The following is a 13,110-nucleotide window of genomic DNA, read 5'->3' as shown; positions in this document are numbered from 1 at the left end:
TTAGGGACGGAAACAATTGAGCTTCTCTAATACGATCGGCTTTCTTCGGGATTAACAACAGTCAATTATACTCAACACATGAAACCTCAAGGGCTAAGACAGGAAGAAATCGGAACTGCAGGTAACTTGATTTTTGTGGTAGAGCAAGCGACTCAAAAGGAATCGGTACAAAAGTTGTTATCAAGTAGCAAAATGTGACCTTCGGGCATGTAGTAATTTAGCGAACCACCAATGACAACCAATCAAAGGGTAAACGTCACGACGAAAATCGAATCGGTAGAAAGTATGCGAGTGGTTATCGTTCCTGAAGAGATCTTAGCCCTTCTAAGAAAATCTGACCATTCTTGCGACCGCCTTAGCACTAGTCACTGTGTGGAGTAATACCATGTTTTTGTTTGGTTACCATTGGGTTTTTTCTTACATATCCGGTACACCACCCAACGCCACTCGTCGGATAAGTAGCGAATGGCTACTAATATCCAAAATACAGACGATAACGATTAATAGACTTCCTATCTTTGATGAGTACTTTGTGTTTGACATCGACATTTCTCACTTGGTCTTTTCATTTATAGTACGCAAAAGATGAGTTAGTAAATCATCAGCGTGGGGCCTGGCACACATATCTGTTGATCCAGGTTGTCATAACCAATTAAAACGAAGAGACAAAGTTAATAAGATGTATAGCAAAAGAATTTCAGATAAAGTGATAGCGATGACGATGAAAAGGGCTAAGCACTGATAGTAGAATTCGAAAAGATAAAGTGAAGGTTATATGAAGGAATGTTGGATTTCATGATCGAAGTAAAAATAAAAAAGTAAATGCATCTGCACCATTGTGAGCGATTTTGAGCCATATTATCCAAAGCCTCCAACTACCAGTCTAGGTTATCGCGGGACTCAAAACAGGTGGTCTGTAGGCATACTTCCTTAATCTCAGGAAATATTTTAGTTAGGCGTCAGTAGGCATGTACTTACTTACTTACGCCTCTTACTCCTCGTGAAGGAGCATAGGCCACTCACCAGCATTCTCCATCCAACCCTGTCCTGGGCAATCCTTTCTAGCTCCTTCCAGTTCTTATTCATCCTTTTCATATCTGCTTCTATTATCCGACGTAATGTGTTCTTTGGCCTTCCTCTTTTCCGCTTCCCTTCAGGATTCCAAGTTAGGACTTGCCTCGTGATGCAGTTTGACGATTTGCGTAATGTATTTCCCATCCATTTCCATCGTCTTTTCCTAATTTCTTCTTCAGCTGGAAGTTGGTTTGTTCTCTCCCACAGAAGGCTGTTGCTGACGGTATCCGGCCAATGGATGTTGAGTATCTTGCGTAGACAACTATTTATAAATACTTGTACTTTCTTGATTGTGGTTGTTGTAGTTCTCCAAGTTTCAGCTCCATACAGTAGAACTGCCTTGACGTTGGTGTTGAAGATTCTCACTTTGATATTGGTTGACAGTTGTTTTGAGTTCCATATGTTCTTCACTTGTAGGAATTCGGCCATTTCTTTGCCCATCCTCGCCTTTACATCTGCATCTGAACTTCCTTGTTCATCGTTGATGCATCCTAGGTATGTGAAGGACTCTACATCTTCCAGAGTTTCTCCATCGAGAGTGACTGGATTGTTGTTCTTCGTTTTGAAATTGACGACCTTGGTTTTCTCCTTGTGAATGCTGAGGCCTACTGATGCAGAGACTGCTGCTACACTGACTGTCTTTATCTGCATCTGTTCGTGTGTATGCGATAGGAGGGCTAGGTCATCTGCGAAGTCCAAATCTTATAATTGATTCTAAGCTGTCCATTGTATTCCGTGTTTTTCCTCAGATATCGAGGTCTTCATAATCCAGTCGACCACCAGAAGAAAGATGAAGGGAGAGAGTAAACAGCCTTGTGTGACTCCGGTCCTTACTTGGAATGCATCTGTCAGCTGTCCTCCATGCACGACTTTGCATTGTAGTCCGTCGTATGAGTTCCGGATAATATTGACAATCTTCTCAGGAACTCCGTAGTGTCGAAGAAGTTCCCATAATGTCCTCCTATCTACACTGTCAAATGCCTTTTCATAATCAATGAAGTTGATGTATAGTGACGAGTTCCACTCAACTGATTGTTCGACGATGATCCGTAGTGTTGCAATTTGGTCTGTGCACGACCGATCCTTACGTAATCCAGCTTGTTGATCTCGAAGTTGGGCGTCTACTGAATCTTTCATCCGGTTCAGCAACACTCTGTTGAAGACTTTCCCTGGTATTGACAGTAGTGTAATGCCTCTGTAGTTTTCACATTTGCTCAGATCTCCTTTCTTTGGAATATTGACGAGGCGTCCTTCTTTCCAGTCCATCAGCGCTTGTTCCTCCTCCCAAATCTTTCTGAATAGGAGGTAAAGCATGCTTGTGGTTACTTCGACGTCTGGTTTCACTGCTTCAGCTGGTATGTTGTCGGGTCCTGCTGCTTTCCAGTTCTTGATTTGTCTGACGACCATTCTAATTTCTTCCGTCGTTGGTGGATTGACATCTATAGGAAGATCTGTGTGTGCTGCTTCGATGTCCGGTGGATTCATTGGAGCCGGCCTATTCAGGAGTTCCTCGAAGTACTCTACCCATCTGTTTCACTGTTGTTGAATTTCATTGATTGGCCTGCTTTCTTTGTCCTTGACCAGTCTCTCTGGTTTTCTGTATTTCCCTGATAGTTTCTTCGTTGTATCGTAAATTTGTTTCATATTTCCTTCTCTAGCAGCTTTTTCTGCCGTCGTTGCTAGTTCTTCCACGTATTTCTTCTTGTCGGCTCTAATGCTTTTCTTCACTTGCTTGTTTGTTTCTATGTATTCAGCTTGTGCTTGAACTTTCTCTGCTCGTGTTCGGCTGTTGTTAATTGCTGCCTTTTTGTTCTTCCTTTCTTTGATCTTGTCCAGTGTTTCTATAGAGATCCATTCCTTATGATGGTGTTTCTTTAGACCCAGAATCTCTTGACACGTTGAAGTTAATGCTTCTTTGATACCTTTCTAGTTGTCCTCCATAGTAGTTTCTTCTTCCTTCAGTAGATCTTGAAGGGCTTGGAACCTGTTGTTGAGAGCTATCTTGAATTCACTGAGTTTGTCAGTATCTCGAAGGAAGGCTGTATTGAACCTTTGTAGTGCCGTTTGTCCAGTTGTCCAGTTCTTTTTTAGCTTCAGTTTTAAATTGGCTACAGCTAGGTGGTGATCTGAAGCTACGTCAGCCCCTCTCCTGGTTCTCACATCTTCCATTGTCCTTCGGAATTTTTTGTTGATGCAAATACGATCTATCTTGTTCTCTGTAGTGTGATCCGGTGAGATCCATGTAGCCTTGTGTATACGCTTGTGTGGAAATATTGTGCCTCCTATGACCAATTTGTTGAATGCACACAAATTTGCAAATCTTTCTCCATTTCAGTTTCTCTCTCCCAGTCCATGCCGTCCCATGATATCTTCATATCCGATGTTGTCTATTCCGACTTTGGCATTTAGATCTCCCATCAGAATGGTGAGGTCGTTTCTTGGGCACTTCTCTATGATTGACAGCAGCCGCTCGTAGAATTGATCTTTAATGTCGTCGTTGCTATCATTGGTGGGTGTATAACATTGGATAATATTCATTGTGATCCCCTCCTTCTTTGTTTTGAATGATGCTTTGATGATTCTGGATCCGTGAGATTCCCATCCTACAAGTGCATTTCGTGCTCCTTTGGACAGCTTTAGAGCAACTCCCTGAGTGTGTGGAGCACTTTCCTCTTCGTGACCGGAGTATAGCAGCATCTCTCCCGTAGCTAGCCTTTTCTGTGCAGCTTGGGTCCAGTGGGTTTCGCTGATTCCCAGTATTGCCAAATTGTATCTCCACATTTCCGTTGCTATTTGACTGGTCTTCCCGGTTTCCCACATTGTTCGAACGTTCCATGTACCTATAAAAATTTTTGCTCTGGTTGTTAGAAGGGGCATCGGCCTCGTGGCTTCCGAAGGAGCTCGGCTTTCACCATGAAGCGTCATAATTCTTCTAAATGAAGACCTTGTAACTCTCAGGGCAGAGTTAAAATGGTTTGAATTATTTTTTCTGGTAAGCGTTTTTTTAAGCGAGTTAGATTTCTACGGGATGGGGACGCTAACTCCATGCCCAACCCTCCTCCTTTACCCGGGCTTGGGACCGGCAGTAACTCTAGAAGAGCTACAGGTGGAGTTAGTAGGCATGTAAAGCTCCTTTAATTTGATGTGGAGTAAATTTCTGGCCGATGCATATTCTTCTAGGCACGAAACCAGACTGGTTTTCCGAAGTTTGTTGTTTACGAGCCCTAGTTAAAGACTGACTATCAAGGCTAATATTTTAGATACTATATTATTCAAACTGATTTCTGTGGTTGTCGCTAGATTGTTTGGTACTCATAAACCAGAACGATCAGTGATCGTAACGAGGTGGATTGGATCATGTCCAGTTCTCAAACTCTAGCCAGTATCTCGATAAATGTACTTATTAAAACTAGGCCACCATCCTTAAAGGTCTTCGGTGGTAACTCGGTATAGCTGACCTTTATATCAGATTATTTATGATCTTTTCAAGGTGGTTAAGAGTTGATGACTTATTTACATCTCCTATTCGGGTTGTTTGAAACCCTTCGTTTCAATTGTCTTCAACAAGTGTACATCAAAGTCCCATATTTCTTGGAGTTAGTTTCACAAACACTCAACGTTGTAATAACTGCTCGTTTGATAAGTTCAGTTAGTTATTTATGGTTATCGATCACTACTCCTTTTAAGCATACATAGATAAATATGCTACGATATAGCATAAGTTGGTTATATACAAATCCACAGAACGAACCATTAAATAGTAGAAAGATACTATATAAATTAAAAGTAAGTAATTTTGTGTACAGTTAATCGCTACATTTTGACCCTACTGCCCTGAACCATAACATAATTAAATATCCAAGTCAAAAAACGAAATACCAACTTGGCTACACATCACTTATCTCTGAATAGCTACATGATAACAAAGTGCTGATTATTTAACGGAAAATAAATGGAACGTATGAATAATCTATTACAACCAGTTCTGATTTGTTTCAGATTCATTCTTCTGACATTTTTGCGTTCTCTTAAATCGTAGACATGTAATAAGCAGTTTGCTTTACACACCTTATACTAAAGTACCATGGTGTCTTTGTCTTATTGCAATGCGAAGTTTAACACAACTCAGTTGTTAGCTGAACTAAGCAATTGAAATAAATATGAAACAATTTGTGGGTTGTCAGAACTTCGTAGGTATTTACGATTGAGCTAAAAGCGATTCGACTGTGAACAAGATTATCTCAAGCACTGTGTATGAATAAGAGCAGTTGTCGCTTCGCGGCTGACTATGCCATGGTAAGATATTTCTTCTCAAGTGACCTAAAAAAGAAACGTAGTAAGTCTTAGATTCCACTGCTAGCCACTATCCATCTTTGCTTAGTAGTAAAGAATAGTCTTGAGAATCTGAGAACATGACTACAGGGCTAAAGGGGAAACTGCTTGATGCCTGTCTGCTGTGTTTGAAGAGATTATGAGATCACCTAAATCTACCAACAGATCGAAGACTTAGCAACACGACCAATAAGCTAACCATTCTATGCGTCCCAACCCCGCTAACTAGAAAAAGTTTAGGTTCAGAAGAGGGAAAGTGTATTCCACAAGCAGCCAGATGCACGAACAACAACAACAAGCATAACTCAAGCGTATATATACAGCATAAAAATTTCCTTGGTAAACGTCACAAAATAGCACAATGAAAGAGGCGACGAACCAGTGACATGAAGAGTTCTGCCAAGTGAGAATTACGATATGAAGGTGAAAACTGGAGTTTCTAAAATAAGATTACAAAAATAAAGGTTTACCAAGTGAGTCCTGATTATCCAGTATCGCCAACACTGTCATACATATCCTTTTTGTGAGTAATATTAAATTTGCTGGTCCCGTGCTTATACGGTCTTACCACCAGTGAAAGCAATCTGTTAGGTGAGTCAAGGTGTACTATTTTTTAGACCTAACCTTATCTAACAGCTTCCCGTTATAGAAAGGCTGCACTGTTGCATAATTTGGTTGCCTGAAAGTGGCACCTTGCTGCCGTCACACTTGTGTGGTTGATAGTACGGTGTCCTCTTTGGGCCTCGAGTTTGGCTCCTTCAGACTTACCACAGTCCGACCAGCTGGCCTGTAATAGCCAAGCTAAGACTGTTGTAAAATGTGTTTCGGTTGTCGTCATTTGTTGCGATGCTTTTAACCCTCAAACGATGTCAAATTTTTTTATCCTGTTTATGCTACGTATGTTCAAAATTCTCAGATTTGCTCAAGGCCTGTGTTGTTTGTATGAATGCTCCTCAGTGGGTAACAAACGCATCACGTTTTTAAAGATATGTCCCCATGTAGTTTACTGCGAGGATCATTTGCAGCGCACTGCATAAAAATCATTCAGGAAATACGCATTTGTCTGCCATTTTCGGCTACAGCATTTGTGTTAAACCTATTGGTACCACTTGGATTACTAGGCCGAAATAGGGGGGGAGATTCGGACTTGCTACACATTGGTCGCATTTCATGAGGTATGTAGTATAGAATAGTTTTATATGGTGCTTTCCAGATAGTTTAATAATGTTCAATTTATTATGTTTGATACAAATTACTATTACCATTTGGTTTGCTCTCCCTTTTTTAGTGTGATCCCAATCTCACAGTTCGTTGTGTTTTTATTGAGTGTCTCAATACGAAGTTACCTCGTATTGCGCTTTACGCGTCTAGATTTATAAGGAAAGGTGAAGAACTTACATTCGACTACAATATGACTGGTAACTGAATCCTTTATGATTTTTATACATAAATGCGTATATGTTTCTTATAGTTATGTCTTGCGCGACTAATGTAAATCTGCTAGTAATGAGCGTTTTGGATGGGATTAACAGAAAGCTTTCCAATCAAGTTTCTTGTTTTTTTATCATTAATGAACAATGGAAATTTGTCACTAAGAGTATATTTATGTTATTCTAACAACTTCAGGTGGTAAAATTAAACTAAATATATTTGCTCGAAGCTATTTGAATCGATTCCTTGAAGAGTTTAATATTAGAACTCTTGTATAAATATCTTATCCAACATTGCTTGTACATCTTGCAAATGTGACCCAAGTCTCGTTTTTGTTGATTTCTTTCATTTGAGGTTATTTCCTGGGTAGCTTAGTTAAAAGTTTCCATTCCTTAGCACAAGTAATAAATAAAACAATAACTTTGTTTTGTTTCGAGACAAACTTTCGAGTTGATATGTTATTGTATAACACTATAGGACTTTTTATTTTCAGGTGCTGTGGCTGCGGACACTAGTGTAGTTATAGATGGTGCCGGAGAGGCAGAAACTCCTTCAGAAACCCAGTCAGGGTCATCGAATAATGGTGGGAAGAGTCCGACCCCATCTTCTTCTTCAGTTGACGTAACTCCTGACACAAGCAGTGAAGTAAGTGGGTGTTTGCAAGTTAAGTCTGTAGATTTGTTCTAAAATATTTACTTCTGTATTATATTTTCATCTGACATACTACTCCAACCTGACTATCTTCGCTCGACTAGATGGCTTTTATTCTCTGAAGAAGTGGCTTACGCTGAGTCACGAAACGTCAGAAAATCTAATTTTTTGACTCATTGGGATATTACAAATATATTAATTTTATTTATATATGGCCATTAGTTTTTATCTCTGTCTCATCCCAATTACGTATGGAATAAATATGTAACAGTGCAGCTTTATCTTGAACCAGTTATTTTGCTCCAATGTGAGGAACTTTGTTGGAACTGCTTCTCTAGATGAAGTTATCTTTTTTTACAGAGGTTTTGAAGGTTGGGTATTGTAAACAACGTATATTTGCTTGACATGTAGGGATCGGTAAAACCAAACTGACCGAATTTTCTGAGGACGTTAACTGTTCTCATTGCAGGTGATAATTTCATCATGCTTTATCTAGTTGCTCACTCCATCATTGTACCCGGTAATCAGTTAATTCCCCATCATATCGTCAAATTCACGTTTTCGATGGCTCTTTAGTAAATTCAGAACTCATGGTTTCAGCCAATCACAGTCACCTTTAAAGTTTGTAATTCGATTGGCTAATTGGTTTCTTTCTCTCACCTGCCCATGTATGACAGACTTTAAATGGATTAGTCATATCAGCCCTATGAATGAGTCATGCCCAAAGGTGGAGGCGCAATTTAAAAGGTCTGCTCTGTGGATGGATAACACACAGATCATGAATGAGTCTTGAAAAAGTTAATCAGTAGTCGGCATTTGAACCGCTTCGATATCATTTAAGGTTATGGTTGTATGGGATAGACTTTTAATAACTTTTAGCAAATAACTCCAACAGATTGAATTTAAACAAATAAATTCTTGTAGTTCTCTGTGTAAAGTTTCATTTTATAAGTAAAGTTTTGGTGCCAGGATCAGCAGATCTTCGCGAATACTATGTTACACATACTGATGGTAGTCTGGATTTCAAGTCAAATCTTATTGTTTCGATAATTTGGCAATATCTGGAATATTCAAAGTCCTACGACATGTTTGTATGGATTATTAAAAATATGAAGGTGGGGTTTTAAATTATTATCCAGTGTTCTATTGAACATGGATTTAAAATACGCCTCTTTTTCCTTGTTGGCCATATTTGTGTTGTTACGTTGAAAGGTGCTTTAGGTTTATGGGACCAGTTAACTATACCATAGGATTCTATTCTGATTTATTGCTATTAAAGCTGAACAATGCCCAGCAATGGAACCTAGTAAAGCACCCTACCCATCCTATATGAGACTCGTTGGATCAATGTATCTCCGTTCTAGTGTTGATTTTCAGAATGAAACTCAAGCCCACTACTTTTTGCTTTAAGCACTACCGCGTTATCTGCTGACCTACTGAGTCCAGATATCTGGTAGCTTGTGCAACATTTTATTTGGAAGGGTTTTTCCCCCATTGATGATGCTAAGAACTAGATATACGTCCTGAAAAGTTCCACATAGGATGGAACGCTCATTCTGTTATTCACTGCTAGCCATTATTCAAATCTACCATTTAGATTCAGTTTACATTGTTTACTTTGAAAATAAAAATTCGTTTCCTACAAAGTAACACTATCATACCACTAATTTCAAAATGCTTCCACTTTGTTTACCTATTGCAGGTGTCTTTCGATAGCAAATCTCTGGGATCTAAAGTAAGAAATTTTTATTTGATTAATCTGGAATGATTTATTATTTAAAAAATATTATTTATGTCAGTTTTTTGACAGGTTTGTGTCAATAATTCACATATACAGATCTCTTTCAACAATTTACCATTCAGCACAATATAAGCGTCATTATTATCAGTACTATTGTTCATACCGGTATTATTACTTTACGTTCCAAACACTACCTATTGAAAGGGTGTTTTAAAACGATCAGTAGTCTTTTTATTATGAATGTTTGGGCTTATGACCAGAAACCGGATCAAAACGACTCTTCAGTACTTTGTAAATCCCCGCTAATTGCATATTTTTGGCTGCCTGTAGAATGTTTTCGAAAATTTCACTATCAATTATATGAAGATAACTATCTTTTATTTCAATATATCAAGTAGGTAAATTGTTGTACAAAATATCTGACATCGAACTTGGAAAATCTGGTTTTTGCAACTCATAGTGAACACTTAAGTCTAACTCCGAGTTGTTGCCTGATTTATATAAAAAGTAAACCTTTATTGTCTTTGTTAAAAAAGACTCAGAGGCGCTTGTAATTTGTATGTCAGATAGAAAAACACTGAACAACCGGGACAAAAATAACAAACACAACGTGTCTGTTAGGTTATTGGAACTAAAAAGCTATCCTTTGGTCCAGTGGAAGTTCATATGAGACTGGTTCATGGAGTACTTCATGTCAGAGATTTCCGTGTTTGAATTTTGAATATATCCGTCTCCATGATGTAAAATACGAAATATCGCAGCCGTATCTCTTCTCGGTCCGCTGATGTTCAGAGATCTTCCAAAGCTTTCTGCTATGATGAGATTTCTTTATTCCTGACAATAAAAAACGTTTGTCATGAATTGTTCAAATAAATTTGTTGTTGAATATTTTACCACTTATTTCTTTTTCAGCTGAAAATTTCGTTAAAATTTGAAATAGTTGATTTCAGAATAGGTTTATAAACATAAACTGTATGAATATAGTGATTGGGGTTGGTACAATATGTCAACACTAAACATTATTTATAAACAATGTAGTGTATAGATATATTCACTTATCATCGGAATGAAAGAAATCATTGATCTATTCCCGTTTGTTAATTTCTTTCTGTACTGAAGAGCGGTTACTCATTGGTTAAAAGACTTCCCTAACAGTGGCTGTATACGCGTGGCCATCCGTTTGGTTGTAGGTTCGAACATATCACTTCACCTATTTCAGTTTTTCGGCAATCAGATAGTATCACTAGTTTGGAGACTTAGAGTTTAGCTGGAAACCAGTTGTATTGTTCAATACTTTGTCAATGAATTTTATATTTTTCTTTTGTTCCACGTTGCGCAAGTTTCGTCTGGCAGTCATTTTTTGAGATAACTTTCACTTGATTTGTCTGTAAAAGAAGGGTTCTTCGTGTGTAGAATTAGCTGTAGTCCATCGGTTTTAGCATATGGCTTGTGATCAAGTGGTTCACTGTCACTTCACTTCAACCGACTCAGTTTTGACAGCCAATTGACGTTTTTAAACGTTCACATAACAGGTACATCTGGAATAAAATGTAGATAGCTTTGATAGATCATTTAGTTCTATTTAAGATAGTATCACCCTTGGATGATAGGCTTTTGTATTTATGATACGTAAAGCCGGATTTACTAGGTAAAGTTATTGATGTTATTGATTCGCAATATTTATTAATTTAACAATTGTTGTTTGAAACTCTATGCAAACGTTGTGTCGTGATTCGGAAATGTAATTTTTTGTTTTTTGTCCATTTATCTGGAACACTGCATGATGAATATCCTGTGTGTTTACTTCATAATATATTGTTGAGGTAATAGTTTTTAATTACTATGGTAAATCATGTCTTATACTAATTCTCGGATAAACATGGTGACGTCTTTGATCTTAGCAACTAAAGTAATATATTCATCTTGTGGCTGAATCATATATATGAAACTGTGATTTAACGTTTAAAGCACGGCCTTTAGTTACTAGTTCACAAATCCAAACTTCTGCTTACGTTCTAAACTTCATATTACATACCATAATACAGTGGTTACTGGAGTGTACATTGGCAATAGGGACATTATTATTGTTTACATTGGCACTTAAAGCTTCAATCCTGTTTAAAGTTATTATAATGGTGGTCCAGTGTATACAAGGATGAATTCCTATAGCTTTTAGACGTTTCTGTTATGGAAACAGGGATTTCTTATATCATTATTTTCCAAATATCATTTACCCGTTTTCGCCTAAGATACTTCAACGTTCCCTAAGTATACGGAATTCCGAAGGTATTCACAAGTTAAATCGATCGTGAAATCTCATTTGGCGAAAAGTTCTGTGGTAACTAAGGTCTTGTTTGGATTCTTTGGTTGTGAATAAGTATCTAACCCTTGTCCTCAGTAGCTTTTCTTTGTATCCGGCTCCAGTTAAACATTTAATTTCTGATGATAAGCTCTTGAGACTCATTATGTGCCTGCAAGTAGCTGTTCTATAAATTTATGCCCAATTCGGCTGATATATCGAAATAAAACCCGACACCATATATGCATTCTGTCGTATTATGTTTTTTGATGTTGAGTTGACCGATTATGAGACTTGAATCCGGAGAAATTTGTGAAATATTTATGACTGACGAAGACATAACATTGAACTTTCCTTGGGTTCGCTTAAACTTACTGTATATTTTCTCATTATCGGTTTTAATGAAGTCTCAACTTTTTCACATTTCTGGTATAAATATCCTTATTTCATAGAAGATTTTGTCTCATGTCAACAATTTTACTAAATCTTGCACAATCTGCTGATCTATAGTTGAGATCGACCTTCAGGAATGTTTACTATTTCACACATTGAGTTAGGAAGCTATTTTACGATGTAGTAAGAGATTCAAATCTGACTATGTGCGAATAACCTTTTGGGACTCGAATTTCAGTCCTCAGATAATGGTCATGCCTTTCAGTTAAATATCCGAAATTCTCCATATGAAGATGTCATCTGTGACCTACGGTATGAACACCTGCAATTAACTTCAAAACGCAGTCTAAAAATTTAGTAAATTTATGGTTTAGATAAAAAAAATTACCGTCATAAACTGAAACCCTTTGTAATGAGAATTGTCGCATTGTGCTGAATACTGATTATAGTAGTCTATTCATTTACTTATTCTTCTCAAGTGACTAAGCCAGCTTTTGGTAATTGTTGTCGCATCCCTATTTTCTCTATATTCTTACCATTGACTTTGATTGTGTTTCCTAGGAATAATACCTTTGCTGGCATAGAAACATTGAACAGACTAAAATCAGGAGTACACAGCCCAACTACATAGAAATATAATGAAAAGTTGAAGCTGGTGTCTGTTTTTTTACTTAACAATACTGTTAACTTTGTCTCCCCACAATTTTGAAAACGTAGTTCGTGGTAAATTGTTAATAGATGTCTCGTTTCTTAGTAATTGTCAACTCGAATTCCCTGTTGACCGAACTAAATTCCTGTTAAGACAAAGTTCTACACCCTTTTGTTGAGTTTGTATGTTTAATAGTTCTCAGTTCTTTCTGAAAATTGCCTTCACATGCAAAATCACAAGATCTACTAAATCAATTGAAAACGAATTCTAACTAGGTAGCTATTTCAATAAAGATGTCTTAAAGTTTCAATTGGAAGGCATTATTCATAAAATCGACATAATTAAAAATAAGATAGTAGCTCATTGGTAACATCCTATGAAAATAGGATTATTTCACCAACTGACCAATGTTGAAGGAATATCATTGAATTTCAAGTCCATGGCTACATCATGAGCTTAAAATTGGTGAATGCTCACTGTCAAGGAGTGTCAGGTTACGTCTATGTTGTCTATGCTTATTTATCAACGGTGAAAATATGT

At 37.5% G+C, this 13,110-nt stretch overlaps 1 protein-coding gene across 1 annotated transcript in view; it reads left to right on the top strand.

The window, feature by feature from the left end:
• The window catches only part of MS3_00007274 (uncharacterized protein), a 28,595-nt gene that overhangs the window by 13,318 nt on the left and 2,167 nt on the right, over positions 1 to 13,110 (top strand). The window contains exons 8-10 of the mRNA XM_051215540.1: positions 6,695 to 6,824; positions 7,331 to 7,482; positions 9,191 to 9,223. Coding sequence (XP_051066066.1) covers positions 6,695 to 6,824; positions 7,331 to 7,482; positions 9,191 to 9,223 — 315 coding nt within the window. The remainder of the gene's footprint in view (positions 1 to 6,694; positions 6,825 to 7,330; positions 7,483 to 9,190; positions 9,224 to 13,110) is intronic.

Source organism: Schistosoma haematobium, chromosome 4, assembly GCF_000699445.3.
Source record: "Schistosoma haematobium chromosome 4, whole genome shotgun sequence".
In the NCBI taxonomy this organism is placed as follows: domain Eukaryota; kingdom Metazoa; phylum Platyhelminthes; class Trematoda; order Strigeidida; family Schistosomatidae; genus Schistosoma; species Schistosoma haematobium.
Note: the sequence above shows the minus strand (reverse complement) of the source record. Positions and strands in the feature narration are given on the sequence as shown.